Below are 17,937 nucleotides of genomic sequence, written 5' to 3'. Positions count from 1 at the left end.
ATGATCAGAAATCCAAATTATACAAACTTTGTTTGCTGTGCTGTTTGTAATAAGATAATTCCGCCAGCCCCTTTAGGGGAAACCTTCAAACGGATCCATGAATACAAGCCATTTAAGACACGGTTTTACACTCACAAAGATATACTGGGTAAGTGACTTTGCTGGCTTTCTTTGTCCTAATGTTTCATAGCATCATATGTCATTCTTGTTGTATAGACTTTGATCGGCTCTCCTAATCAAAGCTCCTTGTCCTGCAGATATGTATGTTTGGCATGAGAAGAATATGGGTTGAAATCCTGCTTCTCCACTTTCCAGTTGTGTGCCTTGACAGGATACTTAGCCTCTCAATCTGTTTCCTTATATGTAAACAGGGATGTTAATATAATACTTTTCTTGCAGGTTTCTTTTGAGGCTTTAATGAAATATTCACACCTATTCTAAAGCCTGGCACATAATAATAACTTGGAGTTCTTTTTGCCCTCGCCCATCCTTGGGCACTGCATACACATAGGAGAGAAATATCTCTAAGTAACACCTTAATAAACAGATGAAAGAAACTGTTCTTTGTTAGTACTGGTGACATAAAATAGATTATAAATAGCATGAGAATATGTACTGTGTATACACTTCTTCTTTTATCTTTTAAGTCCTCCTTTTATATTTAAAAACATTTTAAGTATAGCTGATTTATGATGTTTCAGGTGTACAGGAAAGTGATTCAGTTTTATATATATGTATTATATTTAATATATTTTATATTAAATTATATATGTATATATGTTCTCTTTCAGATTATTATCCATTATAGGTTATAAGCTATTGAATATAGTTCCCTGTGCCATATAGTAGGTCTTTGCTTATCTATTTTATATATAATAGTATTATCTGTTATCCCCAAATTCCTAATTTATCTCTTCCCCCTATATATGCACTTCTAATAAGCAAATCAAATTTTAATTACAGGTTTCCTTTTCTCCTCATTCCTGTCAGGTTTTCAGTCAGGTTTTACGCCTTGGAAGTGTTTTCCTAAGTACTCTTAAATCCTGTCTTTAACGTGTTAAGTTAGTGGTGATTAAATTTTACTCCTGATCTTTGAAAATGTAAGAAGCTATAGAATGGAGAGTGTTTTGAAAAAAAACTAAAATGTAGAGGGAGATCAAATTGGGGTCATCCTCCAAAAATATCAATACCAAAACTGATTACTGATTTTAACTTTTAGTAACTGTTTAGTGTGACTTATTAATTATAATTTCTATAATGATTTGGCTTTTTACACCCAGAACAGTGGATATCCATTTTTAGATATGCTTTTTTTGGTTGATTCCTTATGCTTCCTAGTATATCTGAATCAAAACATTAATTGGATAAATTAAAACATGTATAAATGCTAATAAGTATTGCAGAGAGTAGTTCTCAACATTGGCAGTGTTCTCCAGAACTTTTAAATCCAAACACAAACTTCATTGGATTTAATACTGTTATGAAGTCCAAATTCATTCTACTCACTGCATGACAGGCCAATAAATCAGGAGATGAGTTGTTGGGGCAAAGAAGAACGACTTTATTCAGAAAGCCAGCAAACAGAGATGGCAGATTAATGTACCAAAGAACCTTCTCAGCCCTTTCAGAATGCAGGCATTTTTCATATTAAAAGGGGAGGAGAGATGGGTTGGTTGTTGCAGACTTCTTCCTGCAGGAATCCTTTGTTTTTGCAGTTGTCCATTATGGGTCAGTTCATGATGTTCCTGTAAACCTCCAGCAAGACAAAATCTTATTCTCTGTTCTGCAACTTCTTGGCTCTACATAAATGGAGAAGTGTTATACCTTTAAAGGTCAGAACCTTGAGAGCAGGCTACCCTGTATATTTCAGGCTATACGCAACATTTTTCACTCTAAGCAAAACGAATTGAATACAAAGGTTAAAGTAAACGTAAACATTTAATAGGGAGTCAGGTTTGTTCTTCCCTATTACAATACTAATCCAACACAGACCCACTAAATTAGAACCTTCAGAATTGGCCCTCAGCATGTGGCCTTTTGAAAAAACTTTTCCAATATTTTTTAATATATTTAATAGGTTTTTATTTGGAAATAGTTGAAGACTGACACATTTTAAAAATAGAACAGAGTTCCCAACCAGGTTCTGTCATTGATGCCTTACATAACACTGGTACATTGTCAGAACCAGGAAATTGGTGTTGTAGCGATACTGTTAAGTTAGGTGCAGACCTTATTTGTTCTTTTTTCCTTGATGTGTAGTTTAATTAAATTTATCACGTAGATTCATGTAACCATCACTACAATCATAACACAGAAATATTTCTTCACCACAGAGAAACTGGCTCATGTTACCTCTTAATACCTCCTCATTTAAACTCCTGGCAATCGCTAATCTGTCCTCAGTCACTATAATTAAAGCTCTTTGACAATGTTTTATATATAAAACATATATATATATAATATACTATATTCTCTCTATATACCCTGTGTGTGTGTGTGTATAATCATACAGTATATAACTTTGAAATCAGCTTTCTTCACTCAGCATTCCCTTAAGATCCAAGTCATTCTTCATATTAATAGTGTGTTCCTTTTTTCACCATTTAAAAAAAGCTATTTAGGGATCCTGTTGTGCAGTTAGAGTGGAGAACGACTAATACAAAGTACTGGAACTTAAGTATAAAAAAGGATAATAGCAGCCCACACTTGGATCACATTTTTATGAAGTGCAAAACTTTGCCAGTCCATGCTTAGTTCGATTGCTTTCTAAATCTTTCATAATTATCTCTATACAATGTTGGGCCTGTGTAGTATATGTCCATCCTCCTCATAGTATTCACTGCTTTATACTTTTAGACTCACTGATAATCTAGTAGCAAAGACTGTTAAATCAATGCCAACTAATATGTATTTCAGTTGCAGGTGACAGAAACACAACTCAGACTAGGCTATTTATAAAGGAGGGTTTCTTGACCCTTATAACAGTGGTGCCCAAGAGGGATCTGGTACCAGGGCTGTCAGTCTGTCCACACTTGCTGTCTCCATGCGTTGGCTTAGTCGTTTTACCAGTGCAGCCAAGCTTACTCCAGCAACTGAGAAAGGAGTGGAAGTGGTTTCAAACTGCTCTAATCACCTTACTATCTCCAGCTTAGAAACCTTAGAGGAAAAGAGCTCTGTTCTCCTTATAGCCTTATATAAAATAAGGGAAAGAGTGTGTTTGGCCAGGGTTGAGTCTGTGCTCCAGTTAACGGGGCCTGGAAGGTGGGGAGCATGTGATGGGCCAAGCAGGTTGGCTGCTGTGATTGGCAATCCCAGACCAGGTGAGGGAGGAAGTTCTTGAGGAAAGTGAGTCCTGTTACCAGAAGGAGAAAATAAAGTCTGTCACTGTTTCCTCATCTAAAATAAAGTGACAGACTTAATTTTCTTGGGCACCAAAATCACTGCAGATGGTGACTGCAGCCATGAAATTAAGAGACGTTTGCTCCTTGGAAGAAAAGCTATGGCAAACCTGGGCAGTGTATTAAAAAGCAGAAACATTACTTTGCCAACAGAGTTACATCTAGTCAAAGCTATGGTTTTTCCAGTAGTCATGTGTGAATGTGAGATTTAGACCATAAAGAAGGCTGAGCACTGAAGTACTGATGCTTTTGAACTGTGGTGTTGGAGAAGACCCTTGAGAGTCCCTTGGACTGCAAGGAGTCCAAACCAATCAATCCTAAGGGAATTCAATCCTGAATATTCATTGGAAGGACTGATGCTGAAGTTGCTATACTTTGGGCACCTGATGCGAAGAGCTGGCTCATTGGAAAAGATCCTGATGGTGGGAAAGATTGAAGGCGGGAGGAGAAGGGGATGACAGAGGATGAGATGGCTGGATGGCATCACTAACTCAGTGGACATGAGTTTGAGCAAGCTCCGGGAGCTGTAGTCCATGGGGCAGCAAAGAATCAGACATGACTGAGTGACTGAACAATGACTAGAAGTGTGGGTTGTGGTGAAGGGGACTGAGTCCATCCAGGTCTAACCGTGCTGTGAGCTCCTTCCTAATCAGTTGGGGGAATCTTTAGAGATTGAAATTTCCCAAAAGGATCTCTTAGATAACTTTAGTAAATAATTTGATAGCAGTGAAAAAGAAAGCCCAGATACAGTCCGTGGATATATGTGATGTTTTGCCCTCTTCCACTCCACAGATATTGGGAAAGATATTCTGAATAAGGAAGAACAGTTTCAAGAGGATGCACTCAAAGAACGTATTGCACAGGCAGAAGCTGACATATGGGCTAAGGTAAAGGAAACCGGAAATCAGCCTGCATGCCTCTTGGCAGTTCTTTCTCTTTGAGGGTTTGTATGAAAGAGTAGAGTCAGGCAGGGCTGACTTTGAATGCTGGTCATCTGTGGGGCAGGTTCTTCAGGTCTGTAGTCTTGGCATCTTCAAATGTGAAAGAGGAATAATAATACTCTCTAGAATTGTTGAGATAGTTCAATGAAATGACGTGCCCAGCACACATAGATGCTGAGTAAGAAGCAGAAATCATCAGGAGCTTCCATCCTTTTAAATTGCCCCTGCATGTGGATGACTCTGGCTCCCTTTATTCTCATTGAATTAAAACTTCAAAAAAAGACATTCTTGTTGATCATTGTTTATTATTGCTTAATATTTAATATGTAGACCATCTATTTGTGCAGCGTGTAATACCCCAAGTGGCTTTTTTTCCAAAAATTGCATCATAGCTAAGTCTCTTTTTCAACCCTCTCCCAGTTCCTCTTTGCTCCAAAGTCCTTGACACCTTATCCACATGACTGCTGAAGGCCATGGGAGCAATTTGAGTGCCTTGGAGCTCATGGTCAGATCCTAGACACTTCAATAAAGCCAAACCTCTATCCTCCAGCCGCATTTCTTCCAGAAATAAAGAAAAGGCTATACGTGACTTCCCTAAAGAGGATTAACACTCCTTGAGAGCAGGATAAGCCACAGAGCTTAGAAGTTATTTCTCAGTTTCCCTATAATATATACATCATAGCAAAGAGTATTGGAATTGTCCAGTGTTAGTTCCAGCAAAAGCTTTGTATGAAAGTTCTCCAAAAGTACAAAATGCTTCAGTGTGAAAGGTAATAGATATAAAAGTCTTTGTAGTCATTTATCCTTATCAATAATAATATAATTTAAATTGACTGTGAGCCATTAATCATATTCCCTAATACAAGAGAATGCTTTTGTGAATAATGTACAATTTAAATATAAGTTTATCTAATGTCCTGGGCATTCTTTTCAAATAAAATAATGAAACATCTTTCTGAAGACCCTGATGCAGGGGACACCCTGCTTATTTAACTTATATGCAGAGTACATCATGAGAAATACTGGGCTGGAAGAAGCACAAGCTGGAATCAAGATTGCCAGTAGAAATATCAGTAACCTCAGATATGCAGATGAAACCACCCTTACGGCAGAAAATGAAGAACTAAAGAGCCTCCGGATAAAAGTGAAAGAGGAGAGTGAAAAAGTTGGCTTAAAACTCAACATTCAGAAAATGAAGATCTTGACAGCTGACCCCATCACTTCATGACAAATAGATGGAGAAACAGTGGAAACAGTGACAAACTTTATTATTTTGGGCTCCAGAATCACTGCAGACGGTGATTGCAGCCATGCAATTAAAAGATGCTTGCTCCTTGGAAGAAAAGCTGTGACCAACTTAGACAGCATATTAAAAAGCAGAGATATTACTTTGCCTACAAAGGTCCGTCTAGTCAAAGCTATGGTTTTTCTGGTAGTCATATATGGATGCAAGAGTTGGACTGTGAAGAAAGCTGAGTGCTGAAGAATTGTTGCTTTTGAACTGTGGTGTTGGAGAAGACTCTTGAGAGTCCCTTGGACTGCAAGGAAATCCAAACAGTCCATCCTAAAGGAGATCAGTCCTGAGTGTTCATTGAAAGGACTGATGTTGAAGCTGAAACTTCAATACTTTGGCCACCTGATGTGAAGAACTGACTCATTGGAAAAGACCCTGATGCTGGAAAAGATTGAAGGCAGGAGGGAAAGAGGACAACAGAGGATGAGATGGTTGGATGGCATCACCGACTCAATGGTCATGAGTTTGAGTAGACTCCGGGAGTTGGTGATGGACAGGGAGGCCTGGCATGCTACAGTCCATGGGATCGCAAACAGTCGGACACAACTGAGCAACTGAACTGAACTGAATTAAATACAGGGGATCTGGGGTGATACTCAACCTCCCTTCTCAGCAAATTTCTGACTTTGTACATTTTTCTACTTCTCTGTATTTTCCATAATTTCTTGGATGAACCTACATTATTTTGATAGTTCGTCAACAAGAAATAGAGTGCCAAATTAAAAAGACCACCCAGCCAGCCTGCAGTAAAGCTCTCCTGGGCAGCTCCTGAAACAGTAATGTTAGCCAGGGGCCAGGGCTGTGTTAGGGACATCTCTGCCTGAGACAGCAGTGTGCTGTGGGAGGTCTGAGATTGGAATAGAGCCAGTTAGTGGGGCCCCATGGTGGTGGCTAATTTTCATTAAACATGAAAACCTGATGTATATTAACAAATAAATGAACTCTCTTTCAAAGGCCGATGAACGCCAAAGACAAGCAGTGAAGAAAGCCCTCGAAGAAGCAAATGATATGTACAAAATGCAAATCCAGTTTCTGAAAGAGGAACATGAAAAAGAGTTAAAGGTTTTTAAAAAAATCATTATTCGGGTATAATTGCTTTACAGTTTTGTGTTAGTTCCTGCTGTACAACAACATGAATCATCTCTAAGTATACATATATCCCCTCCTTGAGTCTCCCTCCCATCCATCCCCCATCCCAGCCCTCTAGGTCATAATAGAGCCCCAAACCGACTTTCCTATGCTGTGCAGCAGCTTCCCGCTAGCTGGCTGTTTTACACATGGTAGTGTATATATATCATTGCTACTCTCCCAACTCATCTCACCCTCCTCTTCCCCTGCTGTGTCCACTTGTCTCCTGAGATTTACAGGTTTTTATAGTGGCCTGTTTGTTGTCTTATACGAAGTACTTAAGTTCGTAAAAAGCTCTGGCAAGGGAATGGAAGAAAAACAATCATACATAAAGTCTAGATGAGTATTTTATGGAGGTTGGTTGGGAGGCCCAGGATTTTTACAGAAGAAATCCTGGTCTTTATGGCAAGAGCGATGATTGGGTGCAGGAGAATCCCTTTGACGTAATGAACCATAATGAATGGCCTTGGGTGAGCCCAAACCTTTATGGGGTTAGACATGAAGGAGGCACCCCTGCCTGTCAGTCTCCGCATCTCTTATCACTGGCTCTCCTCCTCTTACTGCCCTTTCTCTGGATCCTCAAACCTGTACTCACCACCATCTTTCCCACCTTGAAGACCTTGTCAGCATGTTCTTCCTGCACTTCATCAGACACCCAGAATCACTGGTCAAGGGAATCCTTACCCCACCAGCTCTGTGCTGACAGCCATACACTGTCCTTGTCACCCCGCCCTCTTTCACAGCATCCCCACCCAGCACCGATGTAGATGCATAGATGAGAGGATTGATTACTCGTTAAATGTCTGGTCGCCACACTCCTGCAGTCCCTACAAGGGCACATCTGACTCACTACCACCATTATCCTGGGGCCAGTGTGGTGCCGTGACTTTGTAAGTGCGAGAGCGGGCTGGACGGAGGAAGCAGGCTCTCTGATTGCATCCTTTTCCCTAAATTTGCATTTACTGCAGTGATAAGGGAGACCCCTGGGCTGTTTCTCAGGTATTTCCTGCAGGATCAGAAGTCTCACAACGAGGGAAACTCTTTGCAGGCTGTACCTGGTACCATTACACGACTGCACAACTTGGGGTAGTTAGTAAACTATCAAGGCAGAGCCCCAGGGTTCCTCACAGAGTTCAGTCCAAAAGCTGCTCAAAGGAAAAGCACACAGCACTCCTTTCACATGGGGGTCATGGGAAGGTCAGGACATGGTGCAAGGTAATGATTCCTGGGCAGAGGCTGGAGGGAAAGCAACAGAAGTGTGGCCGCAGTTTGGCCTCATTCAGCAAGAACATAACTCATAAACAGTTCAGGGACCACAGGCCCATTTGTCCATTGTTAACGCCATGCACACCTGTCATTGATCAGCTCTGTACTAGGGAGATTAAATGGACCATGCTTGCCCTCAGAAAACTTGCTAGTAGGGAAGAGAGCTCCATCCCAAGGCTACTGAAGCGTGGTGGGCCCTCCCTACCTGACACCAGGGGCCATGGTCCCTAGGGGCCTGGCTGCAGTGGATCACTGCCCATCCTTGATTTCAGTTCAAAACAGGAGGAGCGTTTATAGCATGTCTGGAGAGGCCTGCTGCTCACCCAGCAGGGACAGAACGGCCACACTGGTTCTTGAACAGTGAAATACTTCTCTATCCGTTGATAAATCACCATCCCCAAGCCCACCCTGGACTTCCCCAACCAAAAATTTCAAGGGGTAACCATTTCCATGTGTGTGGGGGCCTTATGTCCCAGCTCTGTGCTTCAACCAGAGGACAGACATTTTAAACATCACTGCTGGCATTAGGTTGTGACAATACAAGGTAACTTAGATGTGATCCCTGTTTCCAGGAGCTCACATCCCAGTCTTGCTTTAAGTCATTTGGTGGTACCCCATATAGTCTTTAGGGGCTTCCCAGGTGGCTCAGACGGTAAAGTGTCTGCCCGCAATGTGGGAGGCCCAGGTTCGATCCCTGGGTTGGGAAGATCCCCTGGAGAAGGAAATGACAACCCAATCCAGTACTCTTGCCTGGAAAATTCTGTGGACAGAGGAGCCTCTTAGGCTACAGTCCATGGGGTCGCAAAGAGTCGGACACGACTGAGCAACTTCACTTTATCACGTATAGTCTTTGGTGGCTCAGTAGTAAAGGATCCGCCTGCCAATGCAGGGGACACAGGAGATGTGAGTTCGATCCCTGGGTCAGGAAGATCCCCTGGAGCAGGAAATGGCAACCCTCTCCAGTATTCTTGCATGGAGAATCCCATGGGCGGAGGAGCCTGGCAGACTACAGTCCACAGGGTCACAAAGACTCAGACATGACTAACCATGCACACATGCACATATAGTCTTTGGGTTGAGTTAATGCACTTAGTGTTAAAATAGAAGTCCTAAGACAATTTAAGGGGAACAGTTACAGGGAGGTTGGCCTTTCCAAATTATTCGATAAAAGTTTCAGTGACTTTTTTTCATATAATGAAGATTTGTCTAAGTGGAGTACATAGCATTGTTTCAGCTGTAGGGTCCCCAGACATAGACCTCATTATTGCTTCTCAGGGGGTGCCTCTGAACCACCTCCCTAGAGTCTCCCTTTCTACAGATTCCTAGTCCTACCTGTCCTACAGAGTCACTGACAGTGTTTTTAACCATGTGCTTCTCATGCCTAAGAAAGTTTGAGATTACCAGTACAGAGAGCAGAAAACCAATTTCTAGCACCAAATAGCCTTACATTCTGATACATAGAGCTCACCAGGTACTGCTCTCCTGTGATGCTAAGAATTTGGGATAAGTTTTAGGTGAATTGCTGTGAAACCAAATTTCCAGGTCTTGTCCAATGGACAGACAGCATTCTGAAAAAGTGCTAATATTGTCTTACTCAAATACAGTAATATTAAAAAGTAAATAATAAAATAGAAGCTAAGGGAAAATGAGAAGAGGAAATACAAAGTCAGGTGTGAATCCAAGACTCAGAAATGTCAGTAGCCATGAGGTCTGTGCTGTTATCACAGCTGGGCCTTTGAGCTTTCTGACAGTCAGTTCAAAGAGGAAAGTGCTACAAATCACCATGTCCCCCAGCTAAAGACAGATTAAGGCCTAAGATCTTCCTGCCTGTGACGCGTGAGAGAAACTTCTCCTGAGGGAGACATGGTGGCATGAAGAAAGGTCTGTGACACGTCTGCACAGTCAAGATTTGGCCAGGCTGTCTCTTATCTCACAATAGAGGCCCATTCTCTCAAAATGCACTTCAATAAAAGTAATTTGACTGGAAGGCTTTCTGCTGAATAGGAACACTGCCAAACAGTAGGTCATCATTTTTTGTAGCTTTAAATAGCTATTGGTCATGCTATGTGATACAGTAAAATGATTTCGGTTTCACTAAATCATTACATGAAAGAGAAACAGAATTTCATTCTCTGAGTTAAATTCAGAACCCAGTCAAAATAAAGGGTGGAGGTATCCTTTTTAAGTTCTGTGATTCAAATAGAAATGTATTATGGTAATACATCATCTTTATAAGGCGCAACCATTCGGCAATCTCAGTTGCTGAAAATGTACTTGAAAACCCAGAAATGATACCTAAGAAGTTGAAATATCCCCTAAGATGTTCAACAGCAGCCTCTGACTACAAGATAGAGATTTAGGCTTACTACCCACAGCAGAACCTTCCATACTCTGCTCAGAAATTGTCTCTGGGAGGTGGGGAGGGGTTCGAGGGGAGGGAGGAAACTTACTGTACTGTCTGATAAGACTGGGCAGAGTTTCTGGAATGAAAACACACTGATGAATTTCTGGAAAGACCCCAGCATCACAGCCTGCAATGAAGTGAGAAACTAGTGGGTGAGAATCTTGCTTTCTGGTCCTAGTTCTTCCAATGACTCACTCTGTGAAATAACTTAATTTCTTTTTTGTTTGTTTTGTTTTTACATTAAAAAATTTTATTTTATATTGGAGCATAGTTGATCAGCAATGTTGTATTAGTTTCAGGTATACTGCAAAGTGATTAAGTTGTACATATATTGACACATGGATCTATTGTTTTTCAAATTCCTTTCCCATTTAGGTTATTACAGAATATTGAACAACTTAGTTTCTGTATGTTCTCTCTTATCCCTAAAATAGAGATACACATTTCCCTTTAAATGAAAGTTTTGAAACAACTGGAGAGAATTAACTGCCCCTCCTTTCTGGTAGGTATTTCTTTTAGAACAGTGGTTGCAGGATGGAGTTTGGGTCTCCTCCAGTAGGCAGTGAGTCCCGAGGATGGAATTCCAGCCTCCTGCTTGGACCAGTGGGCCCAGCACTGTGCCTGGCACACCATGACTTCGTTGGGCACTTCCAGGGATACAGGGTTTCCCTCGAGAGCCTGTTGCCCTCAAGTCCTGTTTTGTTTTTGTTTTTTTGTCTTTTGGCCATGCTGCACAGCATGTGGGATCTTATTCCTGGACCAAGGATCGAATCTGCGCCTCCTGCATTGGAAGCATGGAGTCTTAACCACTGGATCGCCAGGGAAGTCCCTAGTCCTGGTTTGACCAGTGTCCCCTGTCTTTACCTAGCTGAAGGCTCCATAGGTCCTTCTACAGGAACAAGTGGTGAACTCTTGTTCCTGTCTCCTTTGTGACTGAGGATGGGCCCCTCCAAGTGAATGAGCTGGAATACTCCAGAAGGACAGTGAGGGCATGCAGGCAGCTTCCTGAGACTGCCGTCCTGTGGACTGCTTGCTCAGGTCCCCTCCTACCCAAGAGACTCTCCTGGTCATTATTTCTGCCACTTTCCAGGACTGACTTCCTAAAGCAGAATTGTAGTCTGTATTTCTAATAATGGATAAAGATAATAGAATGCTATAGAATATTTGAAGAATCAAAAAATGACCATGACTCAATTACTCTTCCTTTTGCGTATTCCTTTTCAATATTATCTATGTATATACTTGGGCTTCCCTGGTGACTCAGTGATGAAGAGTCCACCTGCCAATGCAGGAGACGTGGGTTTGATCCCTGGGTTGGGAAGATTCCCCTGGAGAAGGAATGGCAACCCATTCTAGTATTCTTGCCTGGGAAACCCCATGGAGAGAGGAGCCTGGTGGGCTACAGTCCAGGGGGTTGCAAAACAGGCAGACATGAGTTAGCATCTGAACAACAGCTATAGTATACATACTTAAGCTATATAGTTTGCACACTTCTGGTTTTACCTAGCATCATTATGTTTCCCATATAGTATATACTCCTTTTCTTTCCTTTTCAATAGCTGTATATTAATAATATTCCATGGTATACACATACCATTTCAGTTTTTCTTTTTAATTGGGAGATAATTGCTTTATAATGTTGTATTGGTTTCTGCCATGAAACAAAGCAAATCAGTCATAGCTATATATATATGTATATATATCTCCTCCCTCTTGAGCCTCCCTCCCAACCACTGCCCCCCAAGTTTTTTTAAATTATCTTTTTTGGTATTCCTTCACTTTTCTAAACAATTCTTCTTGTATTGAATGAAAAATTCTTTAAATTCTATCGTGCTTTACAATTTTCAAAAGTTTCACACACTTGATTTCATACAACCCCATAAAAATCCTCCTTGTCTCCCCACCCTTATATCCCCCCTTCCCCCTTACCTCTCCCCACTGGTAACTTATGTGTTTGATCTCTATATCTGTGGATCTGCTTCTTATTTTTATACACTCTTAAATCATCAGGCTTAATCGGTGTATATTCCATCAGGCAGATAAATTATGATCTGAATAACCTCTTAGTATTCATTTTCAAATACCAAAGCTTTAGCATCTAAACCTGGTTTTCCTGTTGTTTAAGGAAATGGCAATTAGGACCAAGATGCAATTGCATAAAAACGTGGAAGAAGAACTGCAGCGAGAACACTTGGCTGCCGAGCAGCGCATGGTCCACAGGATCCAAAGGATCATGATGGAGTGTCACCGCGAGAAGGTCCAGGCTGTGCAGGAAGCGCGAGAGCAGGAGAGGCTCATTGCCCAGGAAGAGATCCAGTCTCAGAGAAGGTACTCCAGGGAGCGCCCCTGCAAATCAGTGCGTCCCCTGTCAGAATCAGCTTGGAAAGAGGATAGGGTGGATGCCAAAGATACTTCCTACTTTTTGTGTTTTTACATTTTCATTACAGAATATATCAAACATGGGGAACAGTATATAGTATATTGTAGAGTGTGTGTGTGTGTGTGTGTGTGTGTGTGTGATGTAAAGAAAAATAACACGAATACTCAAGGGCCTACCAGCCTTTTGAGCGGATTGTAAAGTCCCATATTCTTCCTCAACCACCTTTGTTTCCTCTCCTCCTATCTTGCAAGGTAACTACTGCCCTAAAAATTGTGCTTTTCATTCCATATCTCCAATTTTAGGGGAGGCAAGGTATTAAGAAATGTTTTTCCACAAACACACAACAGTCTTCACATCCTCTGGCCCACATGGTACACTACTGTGGATGTGTTACTTTTGGTCTCTTTCTTTTTACACAAGTCATAATGCTATAAACAAAGTTGAGCTTCTAGAAATACAGAGAGAGCAAAATTTACTAAGTCCTGACTCCCTGCTTCCTGCCCACTGTCTCCCAGAGACAATCATTTAAGAGAATGTAGTTCAGTATCCTTCCTTGTTCTTTTGATATATTTACTCCAAAATCACTGCAGACGGTGACTGCAGTCATGAAATTAAAAGACACTTACTCCTTGGAAGGAAAGTTATCACCAACCTAGACAGCATATTAAAAAGCAGAGACATTACTTTGCCAACAAAGATCCATCTCATCAAGGCTATGGTTTTTCCAGTGGTCATGTATGGATGTGAAAGTTGGACTATAAAGAAAGCTGAGCACCGAAGAATTGATGCTTTTGAACTATGGTGTTGGAGAAGACTCTTGAGAGTCCCTTGGACTGCAAGGAGATCCAACCAGTCCATCCTAAAGGAAATCAGTCCTGAGTGTTCATTGAAAGGACTGATGTTGAAGCTTAAACTTCAATACTTTGGCCACCTGATATGAAGAGCTGACTCATTGGAAAAGACCCTGATGCTGGGAGGGATTGAGGGCAGGAGGAGAAGGGACGACAGAGGATGAGATGGCTGGATGGCATCACTGACTCAATGGACATGAGTCTGAGTGAACTCCGGGAGTTGGTGATGGACAGGGAGGCCTGGCGTGCTGTGGTCCATGGGGCCGCAAAGAGTCTGACACGACTGAGTGACTGAACTGAACTGCCTTATATATGTGCATAATTTGAAGTAACTTTTACATAAATCAGATCACATATACACTTATTAATATATATGTGAAAAATACCAAAGTAATCATTTTATATACGTAGTGAACATTTGATGAGTTTGGCCAGTTTTAACAGGTCAGCATTCAAGAGCCCTAGTAATTATCAGGAATATCCAGAGGTTCCAAACCTGTTTCTGGGTGCTCAGTGACCTGCCCAAGCTCATGTAGCTGACACAGCTGGACCCAGACTGAAACCTCTCTGTTTGGCCTCCTGGTCTAGGACTTGTCTCTTGCTTCACTGCTTGAATTAACAAATCTATTTGTATATAATTAATGGGCAAACTTTCCTTGTTAGAACTGTTTAGAAGAGAGCCAAAAGTAAAATCCTATAGGAAGTACAGATAAATAGGAAAGAAGGCTGCAGCCTTGGCTATTTCAGTGGTTCCCTACCTGCATAGGCTGTAAGTCATTGTGAGGTAGAGAAGGAAGAAAATAGAGGATTTGGGGAGAAAGTTAGAGAAGACAGTAACTCCTGAGTGAGTTGTGCAAAGCAGTGGAGGGTGGTTCTCCTCTCCCTCTGCCTCCTCCGCTCCATCTCAGGAACTCTGCCCGTCCTAAAGGAGCATCTGGGTCTCTCCTCACGCTCCCCTGAGCCTCCTGCTCCCTCCTTCACTCCTTCACTTTTGCCCACCTTTGGCCCCTTCCTCCATGAAGTTCAAAGGTGGAAGACTTTCAGTGGCCATCTTTCACTGAACCAGTTGACTAAGACTAGGAAACTGCTGTGCCTGTTGTGTAAGTATATCCACCTAGAATGTCCATTTTGTTCTTTGATGTGTCCCTAGTGCCTATAAGAGAGCCTGGCACACGGTGGGCATTCTTCAAATAATTGTCAAAGGTTCAAATTTGTTCCAGTCAGCTGAACCCACTCTGCAGCACACCAGATCTCATTTAGAGACTTTGCTAGATTCCAGCATTCTTTAGAACATTTGCAGAAACTAATATGTGGAGTGAATGTGAAAGTCACTCAGTTGTGTCCTACTCACTGCAACCCCATGGACTATTCAGTCCATGGAATTCTCCAGGCCAGAATACTGGAATGGGTAGCCACTCCCTTCCCTTCTCCAGGGGATCTTCCCAACCCAGGGATTGAACCTGTGTCTCCCACATTGCAGGTGGGTTCTTCACCAGCTGAGCCGCTAAGGAAGCCCACTGTTTAGAATTCCACTGTGGATCTCTTGTTGTTCTTGTTCAGTCACTCAGTCGTGTCCACCTCTTTGAGACCCCATGGACTGCAGCACACCTGGCTTCCCCGTCCTTCACTGTCTCCCAGAGTTTGCCCAAATTTATGTTTATTGAGTCAGCGATGCCATCCAACCGTCTCATTCTCTGTCATCCTCTTTTCCTCCTGCCTTTGATCTTTCCCAGCATCAGGGTCTTTTCCAATGAGTTGGCTCTTCACATCAGGTGGCCAGAGTATTGGTGCTTCATCTTCAGCATCAGTCCTTCCAATGAATATTCAAGGTTGATTTCCTTTAGATACATTATAATCAGAGGCATATGAATTTGTTCGGCAATGGTTCTCAAAGTATGATCCCAGATCCTGTAGTAGGACACTAAGGTCAAAGCTATTTTCTTAATAACATTAAGACATGATTTGTCTTTTCACTCCATCTCAGGAGTATATAGTGGCATTTTCCAGGGTTTTATGTTGTGTGATACCTCAACAGATTGAAGCAAAATGAAAATCTAGCTTTTCTCCTATTTAGCCAGACAATAAAGGGTTTTACAGAAATGTAAAATGATGCCACTTTTCTCATCAAAAGATTTTTGATTTACAAAAAAATTTTTCATACAAGGTAAGCTTTTTGTTTTAACATTTAATGAATTTATCCAATATTTCACATGAATTTATAATGCTGATTAAATGTCTGACTTTAATTTTTGAAACTGTTAGGGTCAGTAGATATAAACAAAGGCTCTTTGGGTTTCTTGGTCATTTTAAGAGTGAAAGTGATCTTGAGACCAAAAAGTTTGGCTGTCATAGAATATTGCTCAGATAGAATCAAAATTAAGGCTAAACTCACTTTGTGAGATAGTTTCCTGCTCTCTAACTAAAGGTGAGTAGCTATGTTGATATATAGAAATACTTTCTCTAGGGTTTTGGAGCTCTGACCTTATTTCTTCATCTTTGTAGAACTCTCCATTCATATTTTCTGACCTTGGTGAACTCCCTAAAGTTAGCATTAGTCAGTAGACTGGTGGCTTCACTCTAGCCCACAGCAAGGAAATCCATGTGTTCCTTCCCTGCTCTGAAAAGTACTTTTTGATTGTTAACATCTAATCAAAAGCTCATCTTGACCAGCCTATCTCAGACTGGGACTCATGTAAACCATGCAATCATGTCTTCTCCATCTGTGGTGAGAGACAAAATCTTTTGGTTTTTAGTGGGTAATCCATCTAACCACTAACATTCAACTCTTACTCTTTTTGGTAGAAAGGCCATGGAGGAATTTATGAGTTCTGGTGTCACAGTTGTGAAGGATCAGAAGAAGAATGTGAACCAACTGATAAAGGAAAAACAACATGAAATGAACATCTACTATTGCATGACTCAGAGGCAGAAGCAAGAAGAGGTTCAGGAAGTGCTTCAAGAAGCAGAGAAAACACATCAGGCCAAACTTGGAAATGTGATGGACAAACTGGTTAACACTCAGGGGGAGCTGCTGTCCATAGCAAAGCAACTGGGAATTATGACGAATTGGAAAGACTTCCTGGAGGAAGAGTTACAGGAAACCAGGGCAGCATTTCAAAAATACATCAATTATACATTTCCAAAGCTCTCACCAGGACATGCAGATTTTATTCTGCCAGAAAGAAAGAAAACACCTTCCAATCTTATTATTCCAGAGAACCAAACAACTCCTGATTAAAAGTCTTCATCTGAAATTTCACTACAAAAGACACAGTTCGAAAAACTAAATAAATTCATTCAAAAACCATGTATGGATCCCCAGTTATGTGCATGGTACTATTGAGCTGTAAGTGTTTTGATGGAAAACCAAAATATTCAAAAACACATTTCAGGCTACAATGGGCTCCAAGTCTAATGGAGGAGAGATAACAGTGAGAGGGGTCAAAACGGACTAGGAGGTGGTACTTCCCCGGCGGTTTAGTGGTTAAGTCGTCACCTTCCAGCGCGGGAAGTATGAGTTCAATCCCTGGTGGGGGAGCTAAGATCCCACATGCCTCATAGCTGAAAAACCAGAACATGGAGAAGGAAATAGTAACCCACTGCAGTGTTCTTGCCTGGGAAATCCCATGGACAGAGGAGCCTGGCGGGCTACAACCCATGTGATCAAAAAGAGTCAGACATGACTTAGCAACTGAACAGCAACAGCTTGTCTTAAACCTGTCTCTCTCTTTATGTCTCCAAATGCCTGCTGCACTGTTTGTACCTTGTCTTCTTAAGCTAAAACCTGAACTTTACCACTCCCCTTTCTCCCTACCCTCTACCAATATTCTTTTCACAGTCACTTTAGCAGTATTTCCCAAATTCTGTCCCTTCTCTTAAATTTCAACGTCATTGCTTTGTCCTAGACCACATAAATGCTTTCCTTATCTAACCTAGTGGCCTCCCCAAAGCTCTCCTTACCGCCAGGTCATCTCCAGTCAACCCTGGAACATGCAGTCATATCAGTTATATACCTGTTGATTAAAAAGTCTGTTTTAGGACTTCCCTGGCAGTCCAGTGGTTAACACTGCATGCTTCCACTTCAGGGGGTGTGAGTTGGATCCCTGGTTGGGGAACTAAGATGTCACATGCCTTGGAGTCAAAAAACCAAAACATAAAGCAGAAGCAATATTGTAACAAATTCAATAAAGACTTTAAAAATGGTCCATATCAAAAACAAAAAGCAAACAAAACTGGCTAGAAGGAAAAAGGATTTCATGGAAGTCTAAACAAACT

General features: G+C 41.5%; 1 protein-coding gene across 1 annotated transcript; it reads left to right on the top strand.

The window, feature by feature from the left end:
* On the top strand, window positions 1-16,900 carry C9H6orf163 (chromosome 9 C6orf163 homolog). The gene is made up of 5 exons (XM_052645448.1): window positions 1-148; window positions 4,191-4,285; window positions 6,588-6,695; window positions 12,557-12,759; window positions 16,465-16,900. The coding sequence occupies exons 1-5, from the start codon at window positions 1-3 to the stop codon at window positions 16,898-16,900; spliced, it is 990 nt and encodes a 329-aa protein (XP_052501408.1).
* Window positions 16,901-17,937: the final 1,037 nt, after the last annotated feature.

This window comes from Budorcas taxicolor, chromosome 9 (assembly GCF_023091745.1).
Source record: "Budorcas taxicolor isolate Tak-1 chromosome 9, Takin1.1, whole genome shotgun sequence".
Lineage (NCBI taxonomy): Eukaryota > Metazoa > Chordata > Mammalia > Artiodactyla > Bovidae > Budorcas > Budorcas taxicolor.
Note: the sequence above shows the minus strand (reverse complement) of the source record. Positions and strands in the feature narration are given on the sequence as shown.

What these genes read in the sequence shown, in the direction of transcription:
- C9H6orf163 (XM_052645448.1), top strand. Translation starts at nt 1, where the DNA reads ATGATCAGAAATCCAAATTATACAAACTTTGTTTGCTGTGCTGTTTGT. An exon ending in AACATGAAAAAGAGTTAAAG is followed by an intron (nt 6,696 to 12,556) that starts GTTTTTAAAAAA and finishes CTGTTGTTTAAG; the next exon opens with GAAATGGCAATTAGGACCAA. An exon ending in GAGATCCAGTCTCAGAGAAG is followed by an intron (nt 12,760 to 16,464) that starts GTACTCCAGGGA and finishes TCTTTTTGGTAG; the next exon opens with AAAGGCCATGGAGGAATTTA.